The 23,688-nt window shown below is 33.4% G+C and overlaps 1 protein-coding gene across 2 annotated transcripts in view; it reads right to left on the reverse strand.

Moving 5' to 3' along the window:
• Positions 1-10,082, reverse strand: part of LOC127874155 (collagen alpha-1(XIV) chain-like) — a 100,635-nt gene extending 90,553 nt beyond the window's left edge. The window contains exons 1-6 of one of the 2 annotated variants that reach the window (XM_052418345.1): positions 9,963-10,082; positions 9,423-9,584; positions 8,853-8,932; positions 8,167-8,241; positions 7,413-7,560; positions 6,278-7,014 (exon numbers count right to left, since the gene is read on the reverse strand). In XM_052418345.1, the coding sequence (XP_052274305.1) occupies positions 6,401-7,014; positions 7,413-7,560; positions 8,167-8,241; positions 8,853-8,932; positions 9,423-9,584; positions 9,963-9,990 (1,107 nt within the window). In that variant the 5' untranslated portion in view covers positions 9,991-10,082 and the 3' untranslated portion in view covers positions 6,278-6,400. Of the gene's footprint in view, positions 1-6,277; positions 7,015-7,412; positions 7,561-8,166; positions 8,242-8,852; positions 8,933-9,422; positions 9,585-9,962 lie in introns of those variants that run through there. The other variant, XM_052418344.1, reaches the window with a different exon arrangement.
• Between the last annotated feature and the right edge of the window lie 13,606 nt (positions 10,083-23,688).

The raw sequence follows: 23,688 nt of genomic DNA on the forward strand, positions 1-23,688 counted from the left end.
ACCCACAATCGCACATTCTCGGCCCTTTCCGTCAAACATTGGATAAGTACTTCGAAGAAAATAGTATGAATACACATTTCGGAAGCGGTGATGCGGTCCTACCTACGTACGTCAAAATGTAAGCGAAATATGTAAACAAAGCGGTAGCCTGTCAGAAATGTTTAATTTAACGAAGAAAATCGTGTATTGATGTAAGTTTATTGAATAAATGTACATAAAATATATTAAATAAGCAATGGCGATATTTTTCTCAGCCACATAATTGTTAATAGTTGTATATGACCAAATGAAAGTGAAAGTAGAACTGTCAAAAATGACAACCCGTCAACGTGTTGTTTTTGCTGGCACGAGAGGGCAATTACACTCAATGTGTTCACATTTTTACCATAGGCTTTGTCAATGACATTTATAGTATGGGTGGCTTTGTTATTATTTATTGCTATCATGTAACTGCATGATTGTGTATATGTTTCCAATACACAAAGCATAAATATTCATATAAAAATACTGATTGAGCTTATAATAATCTGATAACTATAGCCAGTTCAATTAAGGACTTAAAGTACAATTTTTTGACCTGATTTTATGAAGACTGTAGATATTTATGCACAGGGAGTATCGATATATGGGATGATCAACAAATAACAAGTATTTTTGATCTGTGTTGTGCAGGCTTTTTTCCATGACTGTGAAAGTGAAATGTCCATGTGAAAAAAATAATTCTGAAGAATTTCATTTAACCATTGCATATAATGAACTGTTCTGCATATAATTTGCCATTTTGATAGGTGTTTGTTAGGTGATGAACATGAGATGACCAGGGTGCCAGAGAAAAGGGATATACATTTGAGATCTGGACAGGGCTCCATATAGAAGTGGTTAAATGGTATACATTTTATATCTGACCTGTGCTCAACAGAAAATGGGTATACATTTTAGAACATTTTACCATTTAAAAATGTTTAAATACCCATTGAATAAGGCTCTTAATTCATCTAGCATGAACCTTTGTGCTATATCTGTTTACCTCTTATAATATTTAATGTACAAATTTAATCAACCAATGTGTACAGATACCACTTAACATATGTCTGACTGTATTGAAAGTAGGAACTAGCTAAAATATCCATTGGCAAAAATATCAGGGGGTAAAATATTAAAAGCCTGAAGCTCTGACTCAGAATTTATGTTTATATATCTTTAAATACACTGATTAGAGAAGTAACACAATACATTGATACAACAGAGGTTAGATCATCCCCTCTAAACAACATGATACATAATTATGTATAATATTTTTGGATCTGGATCTGGATCTGGATAGGTACACAGCATGACCTTTCGGTATGCGCGCTGCGGGAGAGAGATGGAAGTGACTTACATTTTGGATTTAATTTAATTCACTAAAATTCATCACTGAAGTTACATTATGATCTCATTTGATATAGATGTACATGATTGTATCAAGCGACATATAATCAATATTTATCAGTATAAATTACTGTCATGATTTCAGTATCATTTAAATGATTTCAGGCACACTTATAATTCATATACGTTTATTTTGTAATTATCAATATACGTATTATAGATGAAAATATATAGGAAATAATACAGTTTGATATACTATATATAATGAAACTACACATCCAAGCAGTCCATCAAACCATTGCAACCGAGCCACCTGGTGTACCAACGCACCAGCAGAAATGTCAAATGCCTTCTGACTTAGTGCATTTTACTAATTATAATAACTACATTAGTTACAGTTACATGTTTACATTTGTATGTTTTTGACAAAATATATAATCTTTAATGACATTATCTGACCATGCATGTCCTAGATTTCAAAATCAAGGCCCTGGTCTGACACATTGGTGACATTAACGTTAAATGTTACCTGGCTTCTGAAATTAGATTTTATTGAACTATGTAAGGAAATCTTATTCAGGAACTGATTTTTCTTGTTCAGATCAGTTGTGGCCTCTCGGTAATGACCCTTTTTTGCTAACTTTTCACACCCTTAAAACGTTACACACTTCTGTAATAGCAAATCTGGATTTAGGTGATCTTCAATGGTTTATTTACACTTTAGCTCTGTCACAAGAGTGCTGGTAAGGTCAAGTCACATATTTAAATCTAGGCAATATCAAACTCCAAGTGTCAAAGACAAATGAAATATGCGTTTATTAATAATTGTCCCATTGTTTACTACTGCTCTGAGTTGTTTATATAATATAACTGATGACCATCATGTGGGAGAAAATTCACATTATCTTAGTATAAGAGAAAATTCACATCAGGTTTATCAGCCTTTAAGATAACAAAGTTGACTAGTTTTCAATTTTGCTTCTTGGGATCAAACTCGCAGCGCAATCTCCTGCAATCAAAGTCGACACTCTACAACTAGGCTTTTAGGAAGATTCTGAAATTGTTCGATCCCTCGAGAGCAACCAAACCAAAAATTAAGTCAAATATTGCCGACTCGGTTTTTTAAGTCGGTTCATGAGAGATAATGGAAGGAGCAACATCTCTCACGCCCCTAACCTTAAGCAGAATTCAATTATCAACACGAAAGTGCTGGAGTCATTGATCCCGAGGGACCACAAAAAAAACTTGATTTATATTCCAAATAAAATCATTTGATTAATGACAATTCTATTATTTGAGCCATGTCACAGGAAAAGCGCAGTCTAATCAGTATCCAATTAAATTATGTGTTATTGTCAGAAAACCGCTTTTAAGCAAACAGCTTTCAAGCGACCGCAGGCTGATCTTGATCCAAACTGGCCACAATCGCCTTAATTCTCTTTTACTGTGACACAAAATGATATCAAGTACTAAAATAGAAAGAAGAAAGAAAACAAACCAGTAAAAAGTTTGTAATCAATGTTGAATTTCAAAACAGCTTGGTGAACTGCAAATCACATATGATATGTTGATATCGGGTAACATAGTCATTCGCAATATGCTCGAATACAATTTATATAAATTAAAAATGTGACTTAAATTGATAACTAAAAATACCAGTATGCCGTGTCAAGCTGTCTAAATCGAGAAAGTCCTTTATTCACATCGAATATATCCTTCGAATTCCATCCATTGTTGTCATTAGCGGAGATTTAGTGAATAAATAACTTATAAATCCTTAATGATAGTTCCACAATAGCCAAACAAACCGATTTATGCTGTAAGAAAGTTTTGACACGAGTGTCAACATTCTCTCATGGGCGCGGCCATTGTTGTGTGGTGAGGCACGAACGGCAACTCTGCTAGGAGAATGTTATCAATGATAATCAGCGAGGTATGCCGATTGAGAAAACTACGCTAAATCATTCGAACTTTCTGTCTTTTACATAGGTCGCCATTGTGAAGAATGTTTTCATGTTATGATAACTTAGACGAGCTGCTTCGCTGAAGCAGCATCGTCAAAAACACCTTAAACAAACACAACCAACAACAAGACACTTTCCATTCCACGTGTTACGAATTAAACATCACCATAAAGAAACTGAAATAACATCGACATGAAATGAATTGTTAATACAATAGTGTGATGAAACAACGCAAACTTCGTAGGTTTTAAATAAAGGATAAGTCTCTCTCTCAATCTTGTTTTAGTTTTTTGTATCATACACGAATGTAAAAACGTGCATTAGAACAAATCATGATAAAAAATTAAAGGATTTACGATTGTTTCCATTTTATGTTTATTTATTATCCGTAGTATTTAAACAAATATATAAATATATATAAATATATATAAGATATATAAACTATAAGTTAGTGGATTGGGTAATAAAAGAGGATTTGTGCAAACCGACGTTAAAAATCGCATTGCTATAATAACAGTGCAATTTATCATGTTCCATTCTTATATGATTTGTTGAAGTCGGTTGTGTTACTTCTCTCTATATTTGTTGAAAAATATTGTAAGACGATACATCGTTTGGGGCGTTTTTTTTTTTAAATTACGCTCTCTTTTAAAATGGCTTTACCAAAACATAATTGATGGTTAATTATTGATTGTTTTCTCTAAACGTTAGGATTAAACATTTTGTTTTGCATTTATTTGTTAAAAATATAGGATAGTGAAATAATTTGATAATGTTTCAACCCAGTTTCTATTTTATCCACGATCTTGTTAAAATTATTTCAGTCTTGCATTATACGGATTCAAACGATGGATATATAGTAAACAATGTCAATCTCGTGAGCGAAAACGTAAATACATCATAATAAATATTGTGTTTACTTATGCGCTACATCAATATAAATAGATAACATTTGCTTGGAGAAAATACTAAATTTCATTACATTTTATTTAAATTATCAATATGTGTTTGCTATAATTAATTTTTTTAAATACGTCCGCAAGATTATTTTCAGTTGTTTAAAACACACCGCCTGTGTGGGACTTAACGCATTTGCATTATTATACCAAATTAAGTTTATGTTTTTACATGTAAATATTGAAATTGTTTTGCTTTGATTAGATATTCAGTATAATTCAATTATCGTTAAACGTAATATACGTCAAAACAAGCCAATGTCAAGACACCTTTATTTGTAATATTATATTATCAAGTCATTTGCATACATAGTGCAAACGACATGTGGTGCTAATGTTCCTTCAAATGGTGGCAATAAAGCTGCAGGATTCGATATCAACATTCTGTAAACGTCGAACACGTCATGAATTGGTTTATCTCGGGAACGGCTTTTTATTCTAGAGGTAATGTGAAGAAAATTATATAAGAAGGTAGGGTTAGACAAAACTCACAGTGCGATTGTTCCGTTCTTGATACCTAAGGTATTCAGAGAAAACAATATACAAACAATGTTTGATTGTGTGAACTAGCTGTAAACACCCGTAAACGTTATAATTAAACGTGTTTCATAAAGGAAAAAACAATCACTTGCTTATGTTTAATTTACTTTGGCAATAGAACTAATCAAATTATCGCATTGGCGTGAACCTATTTAAAAACGGTTACTCGATAATGTAATAGCATATTGGGCTTTCAATTTGATTTTCTGAAAAAATAATACATTTTTATTTATTAAATAACACATATGTTTATAGTTTGTGTGACAAGAACGAAAAAACACAATACCGCTTAAGAGACAATAATGCAATCTGCTTAAACATTTAACTCCCAAAATGACATTTGATTTTAGAACCATTTCTTAATCATGGGCTGCAAAGCTAGACTGAATGCATCTTAAAACAACATCCAACACGTTATTGAGACATATATGAACCGAAGTTGGCACACACTTACCCAATCAAACGCAAATACGAGTAGATTCTTTTCAAAGTTAATGTTTAATTCTAATTTTCCAATTCATGTTTAATTCTACTTGTTTGGGGTCACAAAAATACATTATCCCGTGACGCAAAACAATATCATTATATTATCACGCTGTGCATGTATCTGTGTAGCCATAACAAGTGCTATGTAACCTCCATTTTTCCTAGCGCATGAAGTAAAAGTAGCCCTTCAAATAAAAATTTAAGGTGTTTTGTATCTTCTTTCTACTCGATTGTGACAAAATAAAACTCTTACTCCAGGCAGCATTAAGCACTGCCTTCAGTTATAGAAATATCTTCACAAGACTCATGTCAGTGTTATAGAACTGTTGAAATAACTGTTTTTAGGCTGTTATTCACTTTCCACCGTAACAAAAGCTTAATTCAGTTTATAACTTTCATAGTAAAATCGGCTTTCTTTTGCGCTTGTTATGTTCCAATAATTGAAATAATTAGTGCACACCAATGTCTTCAATGTTTTAGGAACGTTACGGCAATTTCTTTCAATTGATGTGGTTTATGACTTCGCCTGGTTTTTTCATGCAGAAACAAACAAATATGAGTGTGACAATAACCAACTGTATATGATTTCATTACTTGTATGTCCTACTTACAATAAACATATCAACTTTATAAACAAAGACTTACAAAGCATTCGTTCAGCAGGCTTTATATAATATTTGTGATTCGCCACAACATATGACCGTTTGTAAAAACACATATATATTATATAACAACTGAACCCGTTTATTTGTCCTACTTAAATAAAGAAGGAATTCAACTATGGGTAACTATGTATGAAATTCAATTTAAAACACACATGCGTCAGTGTGCATTTGCAGAATAAACACACACGAAGTTCTGAATTGCGTATGGCAATAAATCATTGTATTACTGCGCAAGGCATACATGTGTTCACAAAGCGAAAAACACAGAGACAAATTGAACGCATAAAATACCAGCTATCATTTTCAACTTTATTATAAATTACTGCAACTAACAAGGGAGACGTGTTTACCGCAGTTGTTATAATATGGACATAATATGTGAAAACTTGCATAGATGTGCCAGTCGCGAATGTTTCTTTCAATTACAAATGAGATTAACAAGCGTTTCTTTGATTCTGGACAGTGCGTCATAATCCGCCACCGTGAGCACGTGACTTGCGTCCGTTGCCAACACCGAAATTTGTGTGACGTCGCTGTGGTCAGGTGGTCCGATGTTGATGATAATGACGTTACCGCTTGCCTGATGAACATTATGCTGTGAAGCATAATCTACTCCAATGATCTGACCAGTAGTAGCAGACTTACTAGGTCGTGCTCGGTGATCAACAAATATGACGACCGTATTTGGTACACTTTGCCTGTCGCCTGACCTAATGTTAAATGCATCTCTAGAAACGTAATTGACTATTCCTCTGATATCAAGGTTGTCTTTCTGGTGTCGAAACGGTATACCATTTATAGCCGTTAGAAGGCTGTCGTTGGTCGTGTGGTCTGTAAGGGACCAAATACTGTGAACGTCCGAATCAGCAAGAGAGAGTTCTACCAGGCTGTCCGATGGGCCAATAGGGAGGCTTGATACGAGTTCTTTTAGGAAGGCTACCATGTAAGGCGTCGAATAGCCAACGTTCGTGTGTGTGTGATCGTTTTTCTCGCTGGCGTCTTCGACAATAAATATGATATCTCTCACGCAACCTAGTGTCGAAAAATGTGTTATTTCATCAAATTTGTGGAGAATGGATATATTATTAGTGTATGATTAAAATAGACTGAACAAAATTAAAAGAAATATTTGCAAACGTTTTGACAAGCAATATGTCAATGCAGACAACATTGTTGGATAGCGGCTTTTATCTAGGAAATGAATCGGTCGATGCTGGGTAAAAGTTGGTACATATTCCATGCTTAATTGTTAGATATTATCAGATATCTCAATTGTAAATTGTTATATGATGGAGCAAACACACATTTAACAATGTCCGCGTAACCAACATTAATAATCTAACTTTAAAAGCGACATTGCAATTCAAGGTCCACTAACACGTTTACTTTTTTTAAATATTAGGTCATCTCCGATTATTAAAGTATCTTACTTGGTATGTGTTTGGTGGTGGTGGTTGGCATTGTACTTGACTCGGTTGGTAGATTGCATCTGTCTGTATTGCAGCACGTGACCGCCACGTTCCTCTCCTGCAGCTCTCGGCGCCCAAACGTCAACGACAGGCCAACACCGTCACACAACTTCCACCAAAATTGTTTTTAAAATGATCTATGAAGACAGTTCTCTCTTTTTACATCATAAGTTATAACAAACTTTTGTGATGACTTGCCGGTATGGGCTTTCTTTCCATACGTCCACATTAATTCCCACATAAACATCAATACGAACGTTGCCCATGGTATTTGGAAATCCTTAAAACCTTTTTTAATTTAACTTTAATTGATCGCTCCAATGCAGTGACCACACCATTAATTATATTTAAGTTCGCGGTCGTGTTTAATTATGCTATATTGCAAAATCAATGCGTCATTTGTCTAAAGTAAATGGAAAGTGAGTGTGAACAAGAGTTTCTTATCTGACACGTGTTCTTGAATTGAATAATATCTATGTCTTTTATAAATAGTAAGTATAACTTCATTTAGCAACGCTTTGTATGGCTCAAATAAAACTCTGGTGAATTCTAATTCTTTGCAATTATTTAAATTAGTGAGATATCATGTCCACCACATCGGCATATCACTTCCCACCATTTGTTCACCCGTTAGGTATAAAATACTACGCATGTAAACCATACCGTAAGGCTAACGATGTCCTTCAAATATTAAATATCAAGGTGCAAACCTTACCTGAAGGCTAGCACACCCCATCACATACTCATCGTGCCCGTCTTGAGAAGAATGCATCTTCTGTAGCATGCATTGCTGGAAGAGAAAGTGTATGTTTAATGGGTTAAATTATTAGTGTCGTATTACACACATGTATGAAAATGAAATGCACACTGTTATTTTATGTACGTATGCTAAATACAAGCTCGGGTCTGAAATCTTGAGTAATGCATAATATGCCATAAATAACCTTAAATAAGATTACTTGCATAAGCGCTACGAAAAATCACCTATAAAATTCGTTTCAGGGCTTTCAAAATAACCATCATGAAAACAATCTAGCCATGTCCCCGTATACTAGATTTACTTGTTTACTTGAGCGTGGTTCTATTCCATAAGAGGACCAACACACCACTGTAAGATATGAAGAACAAATTGTTCAAACTTCAATTTCATGTAATGAAAGTGTTTTGAATAATAGTGGGCATCATGTGTCAACACATGCGTTACATGCGTGATTAGAAAATTACTAGTACTTGGAAATGTTTTTTAATTGATTGGAATCTTTTATTTACTGGCTATAAACAAATTGTAACTGTAAAGGTCACGTTATGAAGCTTCCAATGAACTGCTATTTATTAGCACATGTGTACCTTTGTTTTAACCATAAAAGCGCTATGAACCATAGTGTGAATGACGTTACTTACCTGGTTACTGTCACATGTTGTCGTCATGTTACAAGTCATATAGTCGCGAACTGATACATCGCAATGGTAACACTCCAGTGCTAAAACGTAAATATATTTAGATACAATAACGTCAAATAACGTTGATTTGAATAAATGCTAAAGATGTACTAGACATCTTTAAATTGTAAATGTAGTTATGTGTGTCTTTTATGTACCAATTACAGTGTATCAATGAAATAGATTTGTAAGTATCGATCCAATCTTTGTTGTAAAAGTAATGATTAATTGTATGGATTTTCTTATCATATTAAAACAGTGATTGGTATCATATCAAAAATGAATTAATGTTAAACTTAGATAGCGAGCGGAATCTAAACGAGACCTCAATTATAATTTTAAGAATACTCATAGGGTTCCGTACAATTTCCTGGCCACATAAGTATAAAACATAAGAACCTAAATAACTATACTGGTCTGCAAAACACAAATTTGGTTACATATGATGGATCAGTGCAATTTCTACCAGAGGATTAGAAATATATTTTTGTAAATGTTTATTATCTAGATGACAGCTATTCAGTTACTTACGGCAAAGTTTACAGAATTTAGGACATGCCGTTTGACTAAGAACCTGGTCTTGACAAATGGCTGGGTTCCTTTGCGCCATAAGGACGCAAGCCTGGGCGTCAATGTCCCTGCAGGTGTCGCCATCTACACCCAACACTACGGGAACCACGCATAGCAGCGAGTCTAATAATAATGTTTATTGATAACAAGATTAATATTTATATAATTAAAAATAATACACAGAAATATACAAATAAAATTAGATGATTTGTTAAGATGATAACTTAAAACTTAGACGCCCCGAGATAGCGTCCCATTAGGAACAGTTTTGTAATTTTTTATACAAAGCTATTATACATTTCACCTAGTATTGTTTATTACCTCGGATCTTAAAACGTGCCAAAAATGTGACATTTACTTACATACTTCAACATTGCAATATATATTAAAAGTCATTTTAAGGTATAAATTTAATAGTCAAAATCAGCACTTTGGAAATAATAAAGTTATATGAATTAAATATTGATATGATATAAATAAAACATCAGATCATATGCTTACACGTCCACACTAAATTCATCCAATCCATTTTGAAAGTGAACGCATGTCTGTTAACGACCAGAAAGACGCGTCGATATGTTCATGACGAAAAATCACGTGGCATGATAAGACGGTCACGACTATCACGGAATGAGTATTAACAATCGGAATCACCACAAACTTGTCTGAAATCAGGTTCAGTTTATTTCGTATATAAATTGTGTTTAGTGAAATAGCCATGCATATATTCACAGAAAAAACACATAATACTTTCCAATGGTGATTTTAATTGATGTGATTTTTAATGAAAATATTATTTTTTTTTAAATTTGCATCAAAATATGTAAAAATGTAGTTAAGTCTAATTGACAAACGGCGAATAATTTTATTTTATTCTATATCCAATAAATTTATCCAATCGGCATTCTTCATATGTACCACGTGACCGTCCAATATATTCCGGTATTGGATCCAAAAAGTCTGTATTTTTTCCATATTGGACAGTTGAATAAAAGTGCACTAAGCAATTGTTTTATAACGATAAAAGCCGTGACCAAGAAAAAGTATCCGAATGTACTATAATCGACTCACACGGGCGCTTGTCTTGAAAATAGCATAGATGCAATTAAAGCATTTTAAAATCAAAAATAAACGGAAACAAAAAGCTGAAGAAAAGGATATAGAATAAAAAGCTTATTAGACGTTTAAACTGTACAATACGTGATATATTTGGACTCGAACACAGTTTGAAGTCATATTGGACTCGTCTAACGGCTCGACCAATATGACGTCAAACTGTGTGCTCGTCCAAATATATCTCCGTATAGTACAGTAAAACGTCTAATAACCTATAATTAATATTGCATTATATGATTTACTTGGAAACATATATTTATCATTATTGTCTTTACTAGTTAGCTATGTTACCTATGTAATGAGTAAACTTAATCTCAGCGTTCAAAAATGTGTTTGTTTTAAACGGCGTTTCTTTTTGGTGTGGCTTATACGCAAATAACAAGATACTGCTCACGCACACGCATTCGATATGGATGCATATTGTATCAAAATGTTTATGAGTCATGTTCAAGTTGGGTCGTTCAATGATAATGTTTTTGGCTATTTATGCGCGGAAACCTTATTTCATGTATTGAAGCATACTTCTTTACCAGTACTATTTTAACTTCAGAGCATCGCGAACTTTTCTAAGTGTAATAGATCATTCCTCTTGCTTGCGAATATTCAAAAGAATGTTTTAAACGCCAAGAGATAATACAAGTAGGATAGCAAAGAAACATATAATTCAATATACTGATGTCAGTGAAATTGATTTCCTTTATATTAATTACAAAACATGTTATTTCTAGTGTCATGTATTTTCGTTTATTATTCATAAGGTAGATAAAATCCGACAAGTTCTGTAGGATTGTGCAATGTTTGTTGCAAAACAAGTGTTATATAACTTCTGTCAGACAGAAATAAAACTCTGATTTCATAAAATGAATGACCAAAAACGCTAATTTGGCTTTATGTATTTCACAATTATTTTGAACTTATTTGCGCAAATATTTCGAGTAAAAACAATTATTATGCCGATGTTCCACAAATTTTATAGTTTTAATACATCTTATAATTTTCATCATTTCAATAATTGCTTATGTTGTCAAGGGCATCCAAAAGGCACAAAGCGTATTGAAGGGCTAATCTTTTAACGAATATTTTATAATAAGTATTGATATATTAACATTGGATTTATGTGAATTTACCTCTTTTTCTAACAAATGGGCTTGGGTTATAATTGATCCTCTTCCTGAAATCATTCCAATTGAAGATGTACATAATTATATGAAAATCGTTAGTTTTTCACAAACAGTAGTTGAAACTGTTTTAAATAATGCGCTGTTCTTAATTATAGACTTGAATATGTCTTTTATAAAAATCACTTCTTCCTAAATAAATTCAAGTTTTTTGTTTGAAAATAAAAAATTCTACGTCATATTTTTACCTTATAACATATTATGATTACATTAGTAATAAGATGCATTATGGTTTTACATTTACAAATGTGTTATATATAATACAATCCATTTAATTACACACATTTAGTGAAGTTATGTGCTATTCGCGCGTCACGTTTTTGCATCCGTGTTTTCCTGTTTTGTCTGCATAGGCTCATGTGATTTAAATTATTTTAGAAAAGCGTTTGGTTTGTGATTTATGGTGGGATAATTATGAGGTTCGGCTTAGTATCAAGCTTTTATAAACACCAATTGCAATAGCGACATGTTTACCGGTATGGTCGATCGATATCGAACATTATTAGGTACAAACATAATACTTACCTTATAGGCTACATTATACTTAATACTTTTGGTGTTCAATGCTATACACTTTAAAACATGGAACGTCATTTATTTGAAAACACAATCCTCTGTTTGGGCATTTGCCATGACTTTATTTTTTAATATTTCTGTGTTTATGTGGTATGTGGTAGGGAAAAGAATGTTGTATACTACACATTTAGTGTTTTGCTTTTAGGTTGGAAACTACATAAGACTTTGACAGATGGCAGGAAACCCTCATTGACTGGAGAGAAGCCGGTAAAACAATGGCCTTAAAACAGTGACCGTTGATTCGCGTAGAGTTTTTTCTTACATACTGCATGCCCTATCTTTTTATTGTTTAAATAAATTCTGCTTGGAATGCTCTTTATGAAAAGGTTTGGTTATGAGGGTGTCGACGCGCAAAACGTTGACTTAATTTTTTTGTTAAAGTTGTTGCTTTCACATTGAATTTGTTGAGGAAATCTTTTAGTATATTGTGACCTAAATAAACAAGAACACGTTTACACCTTTTATCTAAGCTATTAATGGTCAGCGCGTGCTAGTTTTGCTAGATTGTTGGCCAAATGTAGACATCATTCAGACCTGAGCTTTAATTATTATGTTCAAACGTCTAATTTAAAACATGACTTGCATATGTTGTATTGATTGTGTTGTTATTTGCTGATAACATGACAAGTATAGGCTTATAGGAAAGTCGCGTTATGCCATTGAACCCTTTTATTAATTAGAGTCAATTTCTTCATACATACTTTGACTTATTCTTAAAGAAACATTGAATGGGATTTACCATACTTTTTAAATATAATGTGAATATGACGAAATGTGAATATATGTTCACATTAAATGTTATGCTCTTAGAATCCAACATAAATACTAAAACTTAATGCATTACATCACAACTTTTAAGTGAGAATACCTATACGTGAATTTAAGAGGTCAGTGCTGTTAAATTAATAAAATACGTATTATTTCGACTACAATTGCAGAGTTTGCTTGTGCTTTGAAATGATTGTATGCAAGTCCTATACAATATAAATCATTATTGTAGTGTTTGCGGAGATATAAAATTTAAGTTTGCAAATAAAATAGCAAGGATTAAAGAGTGATCAAAGCAAATGGTTCAGTAAATGTACTGATATAGCATATGTTATCAAACCATTAAAAGAAACGGAAATATCCGGAAAACGATATCGCTTTGATGAATGAATTTTAAAATTGGTCGTTTGATCGAGTATTGTTTGAGTAAAAAGAACCTAAGGTCTTAGCTTCCTGCGTAAATGTTTTGAAAATCGACAACAACGAACCTTATTGATTTTGATGATTTTTTAAATGCGATTGTATCGATTATATATTCAGGAAACGTGCTTTAGTTTGTATTCTGAATAATGTTTGATTACACTAGTAGCAGGTTAAATTATATAAAAGTTGGTAAAAGGAGATATAGCTTTAGAGAGTTCATTTTGCTGATTTATGTTTTCGGTAATATATCCATATATACATGTATCAGATGTATCTATTTCACACGATTACCCGATTTTTATATGTAATATTATCATTGGATCAACAATAAATAATCGCAATATAACATATATTGACGGTTGCGTTATGGCAGTTAATGTTGTATCTTGCAAGAAAAATGACTCTCCAGAAATATTATGAAGTGAAAAATGCTTGTTAAGATATTATAGTCCTCCATTTAACACATTTTACCAATTGAAGAATACAGGGCAATATATTCAACGCAATTGTGAACATAAAATGAGTAAGTCTGTGTTCGCCACCATGGAATCGCCCATTCGTACAGGATCGTTAGATGTGTTCTCTAACGTCACACCTGAATTATTACCAAAATATGTTTCATTATTAATATTATTTTCATTGCCATGTAATCCAATTTAAAAATAAATACAAGAACCATACAATCGAGTAAATTGCAAATAATTTTGACCGTGGTATAATATGGACCATACAAACTGAATAAAACCAATTTTTGGAACGTTAGAATCCATTAATAATACCAACAGCTAAAAATAACTTCTTGCTGACAAAATCTGTATCACTGCATCAAAATGAAACCGTTATGCATGTCGCAAAAGGCAAGAAAGCAAAGCTCTGATTCATACGGATATGTATAGCTAAACGATTCTACAAATCGAACGTTTAAAATGTGCTTTTTTAAATCCCCTGTGTGTTCACTACCAATACTTGTGTCAGCGTGTCGTATGTGCATATTCATTCATACCACACAAGTACCATTTTTAGCTAATCAATTAACACCAATTTTGCATCGGTAATCATACAGAAACAAAATATACAATATTCGTGCCTGTCTGTAGAATTAGTAGACGCAGAACTGTATATTAATATGTTTCGTTGTATTAAATTTGTACAGTTCTATGATTCAGATTCAACTCTTCGGACGATAACTAATTAATATAATACACGTAACTTTAATCTATATCATTAATTTAATACAATGGGAAACCCGCCAAAAAAATTCAAAACTCGGCAAATAACAAAAGGAAAAATTAGGCCAAAATTGAAAATCGAGGCTTAAACGAGATAGGATTTATCAACAATCATTATGACGTTTACCATTACTGTGTGCCATTTGTGACTAATTTTAACGATAACGATCATTCATTTTTGGCGTAAATTCACAGTTTGTACTTGTTAAGTTATAGTTATTATGTAGTTTGTCATTACGTTTATTAAAATCGAAAATGCCAGTGACCTTGATACTCAAATTTATTTCAATTGAAGAATTGAAAAATTATGTAAACGTCTGTGAATGATTGCGATGTTATTACTGTGATGAAAAATAGTCGTAATTGGAATCGAAATACATCTTAAGGAAGGGATTAATAGAATCAGATTCACATTAATAAGAAGATACTGAGGAGAGCACAACATCTAGTAATTCGTATTTATACATTTCATTTGACATCACTTAAGGTACAAGTAAAGTGCTTATTGGTACTATAAAATAGTTGAAGTTGTTTTGTTTCTCTGAATTTATTAACAGCATATTATAATGGTTATACACCGGAAGCAAACTATTAAATTTTATATCTGCAACGAAATTTAAAGCAAAATATTTAAAGTAAATGATAACAGTACATTATATAGAAACTTACAGCGTACGTCAATGTTTAAAATATCGGCGTATTGCCCATTTTGCTAAACGTTGTGTGTGTGTTTTTCAATATAAACACGATGCAATTTCGTGCCACGTAGACGATCAGCGGGCAATGATGCCACGACCATGTTAAATGTGGGAATCATATACTTTCAGGCATCGAGAATCATTGCACATGTTGTAGCGTGTTTGTGTCTCAGAAACAGGGCATCCATTTGCCAAATTTGTATCGTGTAAAAACGAAGACAACAATTGTCAATATATGGCGTCAACAGTCACAGATACCAATCATTACATGACGCAAATATCATCGAAGCAGTATAACTAGATCTGTGTCAGCCATTCAATTGAATATCAACAACAAATAAAGACAATGCGATTGGTTCCTGGGTTTTGTGCCTTTTCATTTTCATCAGAAAAATGGAAATGGTTTTCTTTTTAACGAATGCATATATAACTGATGTGGTAACAAATAAATTGATATAAAATTCGCGAGTTCAATTAGCTCTTTAACCGAATAGGTTTACAACCCTTTAGCTCGTTACGATCTCCTGCGATGTCTAAACCTAAGATAGCATTGTTGTCAGTGAAAGAAAGTTGTTTGTAATTGCTAATGCATTACATCTGACGCTATCTATTAAAGCGAGGTAATTGTATGAAACGGAAGCATATGACATAATGTTCATACAATTGCATAAAACAACAACAAAAGAGAAACTTAATTAAAATACAGTCTCCAAATTTAGCTTTTAATGTTAAAACATTGAATTGTTGTAGCTAAGAATGCTTATGAATGATACGGTACCCTTTAAATACGAAGAGGGTAGTGCATGTACCATATCAGTAGAAACGAGTCTTCAAAGTTTGATTCAAATCTTAGTAATTTCGGTTATAAATTGTTTTTAATGTTCCGACTTTATGGCAGGGGTTATTTTAATTTTGCTTGAACTCATTTGCAGAGTACGTCAATTAATGTGTAATTAGTTGTTCCACTGTAAAAATGGCATGTAATACACGTCTGAAACACAATGGAAATATATATTGCATTTTGTTTCATTCTGTTATTATTTTATGTTAAACAATTAAAAATTATGGTGTGTCACATAGTGCCTAAGATAAATTTCTAAGGATAGTATGAATTTATTTTTGTTTTGCATCAAGTTAATTATCATGTCTACCTAAATTGATATACAAACAGAGACAATAAGTTCACGTCAAACTAGACGAGAAGAGCGCACCAAGTAATGAATGGCCTATGTCATGTTTCGCTGAATCGTCATGTCTGGGGTAAGCATTTGGCCCATTGATTGTTGTATAATCTCATATCAATGGCGGAATGACGTCCATATACGTCCGTTGCAAACATCATATAGCGTCGTTACCTTTGGAACTTGATATTGCACACTTTCTCGTCAGAATGTGCACACGTTAAAGTCGACTGGTTCACTGTTTTTTACGAATATTGGAAAGCGTTTGTGTTAAAGATCAACACAACTAAATTGCAATGAAAACAAAATGGAGTTTTTTACGTTTATTTTGTTTTTACTGACAATGTTACGGGTTGTTGTACAACAACTACACTAATGCAATCAAGTAGTTTCACAACTGGTTTACTATGCAGCTAACATACACTTACTGCTGTGAGATAATAATCAAAACAATCAAAACGACATGCACCTGATTCTTGCTAAATATCATGAAAAAAACTTAATGATTTCCAGAGAATCTACCGAAAGCTGACAATGACCTGTAAATCAAAGTATTTTTAATTAAACTAGTTTACATACTAATAGGTATGATGAGCAGATATGTAGGCACTTTAAGTGTGTGAAAGCTCTTTCGGTGTCTACCAAAAATGCTCTAAAACAAACGTGCTTAAACACCACTTTTTAAAATTCACTAAGTACTACTGCACGTGAAATTTTCGTTTGCATATACATGTGATGAACAGAATTGAATAACATTTATATTGAATAACACTGAACATTTTTAGATTGAGTAAAAACAATTACATTGTAATATACCAATTGTCCTTTATATATGACAAAGAGCCAATTGCCAAAAGGCAAGACAGAAAACAAATGCACAAGGCGAGACCAATTCGTTTATATCGAACGCATAAACATGAACAGATTTGTGTTTACAACCTGTAAACGATCGATGCGAGAGCACTGTTAAAGTATGGTTTGCTGTATGTATTTTAATTTATTACTTTAATCAAACTAGACAGCAGGTTATATTTATAAAAAAGCGTAACAAAGTTTCTGTAAACATATATATCGGGAATTCAGAATATGTTTGCCTTTTTTACAAATGTCACACCTTTGGCATAACTAAAATGTTCGAATTAGTAGATAAATAGAATAAGGACGAATATTGCTATGCACAACATATATTTTTATGATCAATTATATTTCCTTTTGTAATAAAAAATCTTGTGTTTGTATACTTAAAAACGTTCGTTAATTTTTAATCATAACACACCTATTAATGCACATGACCTAGTTTGGGACAGCTTTCTATAGTTTGTGTCATTTTTATTGCAGTTTAAGTATTTGTTTATTCAAATTTATTGTATGAATTTTTTTGTTGTTGTTTTTTTTTCTTAAAAATCTAAAATCTGTACACACATTATGTAAATGTTCATATTTTATCATATCCGACTACGTTTGGACGTGTTGTCTCACTAATATACGTACGAACACAAGGCACATACATAATAATTAACTCTGTATTTCATCCGAAAGCGATATGATGATAAACCATTAAAACGCCACTATTAACGTGCTTAACCGTCCTTGAATAATTGCTACCTTGAATAACTCATAATTGGCCATTATCACATTCATTTGGAGAATGGTACCAAGACGAGTAAAGTAAATGTATCAAAGTGACTCTCCTCGCGAATAAGGACCACTTAAATTTTGACTCACTAGTATGACTTATCTTCATCGAGGAACACATGCCTTCACTATTTATATCGAATTTGCCGCAATTAGTTTTGAATTATGAAACAGCTTTGCTTGATGGGCATCTTTATTCACAATGTCTATTATGTTCGTTAGACGCTTGACAAGAAGACAATCAATGATTAAAAACTAAATGTTGAGTAGCCAATCGACGGCATTAGAACACAGAACAAGTCCGGCGCGGACTTGACCCTTCGACATCCAGCGCTCCATTTGCGAACGCCTGAACCAATATGTCACAAAGACGGTATTTCTGTTATTTGTAGAGCTACATGAAGAGACACCCGTGAATCAAATCATTTTAACCAGACGTAGTGTCGATGTGTGCATAAACTCAATTAGTTGCAGCTAATCCACATGGCTTGCGTATGTCTCATGTTGGTGTGTATGCTGTTGTTTTTCAATCGTACTTGATGCATTTTATAATTATTTATATACCGTAATTATTTTTCGGACACTTAAAAAAAAATCGTATCCGATTATGTAGACACGGAAAATATTCAAGAATTTCAGGTGTACGAAAATTAAAAGACAATAATTAAATGTCCGAAAATTATATATAAAAAATGCCGGTATATAGTAACCACCACACAGTAGCGGCACTCAACAATCATGACGTCATCGAGCATATATGGAAGAATATCAAGCACCGATAATGATATGCAAATCGAAAAATGCAAACACAGTCCCACGATTTGCGAGGTTTTGTTGGGTAAAAGTACATTGAATGACGAACCGGGACTAAGAAAATTAACGTTTTGGGAAACTGTCGCTGTTTGTGTTGGTGGATTCATTGTGCTTGTGATAGCTGCTATTTGCTTCATAATTGTACTACACAGCATAGCTCGGCATAACGATACTGTTGTAAACAGTTAACATATATCAAAGCGTTTGTATCCGCTATTGTCATAACTCACAATGACTTCGTATGACAACATGTATACCATTGAACGCGAGAGCATTGGTAACACTCAAGAATTGTCCATCCACGTTTTTAAATGCATCAGTGTTTTAACCCATTTGAGTCGGGATACGGTTTCATTCGTATCGCCCTGATATAAGTTTATCAAAAATAAGTATATAAGCAAACACATTTATTTCCTGCTTTTTATTGTACAGCCATGAAACGCAAACGAGAGCATTTTACATTATGGGATGCTGCAAACGTCCACAAACACAAAAGTATGTGGTATTGGTGGGCGTACATAAGACGAAAGGATATGGTTAATCACGAGAAAACTGATTGCGATGTGATTCAATTGTTACAGTCGGCTAGTGTAAAAAAGCAAAAGACACAATCAGATAAATTTCTTACATCATTTTCGGTTGGACTTCGTCCTACTAAACATCAAAAACAAGTCCTTAATGAAATGCTACGCGTGTCTAATTATACGTACAACTGGTGCTTGTGGTTAGTAAACGAAAAAGGATTAAAGCCACACCTATTCGAGCTTCAGAAAGTTGTTTGCAAAACAAATGCCAGCGATGTTGATCCATATTATAGGATGGAAAACGATAACTGGTTTTTCAACAACAAAATGTCAACTATAAAACTTACATCGTGCAAAAAAATTTGTACGTCTAACAAGTCGGCTAAGTCACTAAAATCAAAACTAAAACGACCCATGTCTGTATCGAATATCATACAGGGATCTTTTTGTGTTCAAAAACTGTTCATACGACGTCTGTCAGATAAAGATGTTTCTATCGATAATACTCAAATGCAGAACCGATACATTTGTATGATGCCGGACAATTTTGAAAAGCGTTCAAATCCTAAAGAACGATTCTTAAAATTGGCTAAACCGATAACAAAAATACCTCCTATTGATCACGACGTTAAAATTGTCAAGCGTGCTGATGGCATGTTTATCATGAATATTCCTTGTGATCCTAAGTATACACGAAGAAATGCATCAAATGATACGATAGAGAAACGTGTATGTGGCATTGATCCTGGTGGTAGAACGTTTGCTACAGTATATGACCCTATTGACTGTTGTGTTTTCCAAGTTGGAATTAAAGAAGACAAGCAGTATGTGATTAGTAAACTCCACAATAAAATTGATCATGCCCATATGCATTTGACTAAAGCGCAAAACAAAAAGCAACAACAAGCAGCACGTGAACGAATTGTATCACTAAAGAAAACACATTTAAAACTAAAAACGTTTGTTGACGATATTCACCTAAAGCTTTCCTCACATCTCGTCAAAGAATATCAGTATGTTGCACTGGGTAAAATCAATGTAGCGCAACTGGTAAAGACAGACAGACCAAAACCGCTTTCACCGCGAGCCAAAAGGGATCTGCTATATTGGCAACATTACAGATTTCGCCAAAGGCTAACTCACCGAACTACGAACACAGAATGCATATTGGATGTTCAAAATGAAGCATACACTTCGAAGACGTGTGGAGTGTGTGGAACAATAAACAAAAATCTAGAAAAGAGTGAAACATTTTATTGCGATAACTGCAAATATAACACACACAGAGACGTTAATGGTGCTAGAAATATTTTGCTAAAATCGTTGCGCATGTTTCCATTTGTCAATTCGCAGTAATAATTACTCTGTAACAATTAGGTCGATCCATCCTAAATTCGAAAGTCCATTGCTACGAGACTTTGCGTATGCTTAGTCCAGGGCAATTTTCTGCCGAATGAAATGGGTTAATCAATGAACAAGAACTGCTCGAATGCTTGAAACCATACTAGACGATATTGGAGACGAAAACGTGTTCATATTCGACTTGACAATCGAGTTTTGTTTCACAAAAGTTAGTAAAACTCTACATATCAGTCAGCTAAATTCGCAAAACTGTTCGTGTTTTGACATTACTTGTGCTATGCAGGAACACGGAATCAATTTCACGGTACCAGCTGATCTTCACGTCTCAGTAACAAAAAGCGTATAAACACATTTTTATTCACAATCTCGAAATATCGAAATTTGTATGGATTACAAAGTTAAACCATGTAACGGTATGCGTTGCACTTTATGTTCTCAAATAAAGAGTGGAAATAGTTTTCAGTTTAATTGCGGTTTTGTGTATATAGTGGAAGATGGAGAGAACTTAACTTGTAAATCAACAGATGTTATATACGTACTGAAGTGCAACACTTGCTGCGGTGAGTACATTGGAGAGACCATTAATCTGAGAAAACGCATTCATACACACAACTCTCATATTCGAACAGAGCAGCATTTGTGTCGAGCTACTGACCATTTGATAGAATGTGGGAAACACTTGTGCGATGTTAAGGAACGGTACACTGTATTCGTTTTGGAGACAGAGCGAGACAAGCACGTGCGTAAAGCCAAAGAGGCGTACTACATTCGATTATTCAAGCCAATGATGAACAAGTAAGGCGTGCATTATTTTTCAAGCGTATATATATAGCTGCAGTTAACAAAATAAGCACACTCGCAATCACTTTCTACGATGGCACAAGCAATGTTGACCTCGAGCTATGCTATAAAAACGAACAATCGAGAACGAATACAGCAGTTTGCGAACACTGTACTCAATCACGGCGTGAAAAGGAATTTGGTTTCTGAAGTCGAGTCAGGTGTCTTCTTGTCGCCTAACGATTATTTGAAGATAAAAGAACTTTCAGAGAAACTAAAACAGATTGATGCCAAACTAGCGCAGTACAAAAGCCTCAAAGTAAGAACGCAGAATCTGATAAAGGGCATCAAGAAAACAAAAAACCTGCAGGACGATGTTGTGAAGACTGTGAGCTCTAACGTTTTCGATCGAATTCCAATTGATGTGATTAACAAAATACTCGGTTCTGGGGAAGACGAAAACATGTTTGCGCTAATAGAGCGAATAAAATCTTCCAATGTTGAGGAAAAACGCAAATATGCCGATATCGACATCTCCGATACAGAATATAATCCAAATATTTTGGAATGCATACTTAATTAAAGTCCCTTTCTATTAATATTCGACTTTATCACAAACGCACACTAGTGGTACTTTGTTTCAATCATTTGTAGTGGTCATAAGCGCCACAGCAAAAAAAAACGCAACGCCTACTTGGAATGTCCAAAACAATGAAGAGCCTACTGCTAAACATTCACTCATAGTAACAACATTATTGGAGAGTGACACTCAATATGTCTAAAAACAAATCATGCAGTACATTGCCCATAAGTTTTTTAATGTTTGAATCTATATGGAGTATAGTTACATGTAATATTTAATAAAAAAATTGATGTTTTTGTATGACTATCAAATAGTCTCTAGAACGCTCAGAGAGACATATTTAAAACATGGTTTGCGATGAAATGCTTGAAATTGTCATTCAAGCGCAAAGGGATATATACCATATATAAAGATTATTTTAGGGCCCGTTAGTTCTTCTTTTAAGCTCGAAGAACTGGTTTAAATATTGAAAAATACTTAAGTAAAATAAAAATGCAATATTATTTTATAATTAAAACATAACTATGTATCGATATTGAAGAAAATCCGCTCATCACGCCTCGACTGTAGAAAGCACGTGATTGACTACGAGGCTTTTTGGACCCACAATGTTCGCTCCCTATTTCCGAGACGTTAAAACTAGATTTTGTGGTCACCGTGACCGATTTACTCATTAATTATTAATGAACCTTTGGTTATTTTTGATAACATAATTGATTTATAAATTTCCAGTCAAATTTGACAACTTTAACATTGTCGAAAATAATAGCGAAAGTAAATATAAAATGTATTACATCAGACCTGTGTTTAAGAGCTAGTTATGTTAAATTATATATTATGCGCATCGCTCGATTAGAAAAGTATGTACACATGCTATGTGCATTTATTATCTTGAATACATTATTATGAATTACAACATTTCTGTCGCAACATTTACTTTAAAGAAAGATGTAAAACAAGTGTCTATTACATCTGTAAACAAATGCGCTTCTGTTATCCAATTGGTTCCTTATAAAATGCTTTTCTAAGATTCCCCTCCTGCTTGTGCAGCTGAAATTAACTTGGTTTGTATTTTTAAAAGTAGTACATTGTAACAGCAAATTTTAATTAAATTACATAAATTTACACATGTGCTACTTAAATGCTTTTTTATAATCACAACCGTGCGCTGTTGAAGATAGAAACTGGCATTGTTGAAGGTTGATACTCACCAGCTTGAATTACTTCGTGGGTTGGGTAGTCACAAACATCGTGATTTATACTGTGTACACACGAATCATAGAACACATAAGAGCATAACATACAGTTATGTAGCTATTTTGCCATTCCCGTGCGTGGCAGCACGATACAGTGTCGTTTGT

This window comes from Dreissena polymorpha, chromosome 3, assembly GCF_020536995.1.
Source record: "Dreissena polymorpha isolate Duluth1 chromosome 3, UMN_Dpol_1.0, whole genome shotgun sequence".
Taxonomy (NCBI): Eukaryota; Metazoa; Mollusca; class Bivalvia; order Myida; family Dreissenidae; genus Dreissena; species Dreissena polymorpha.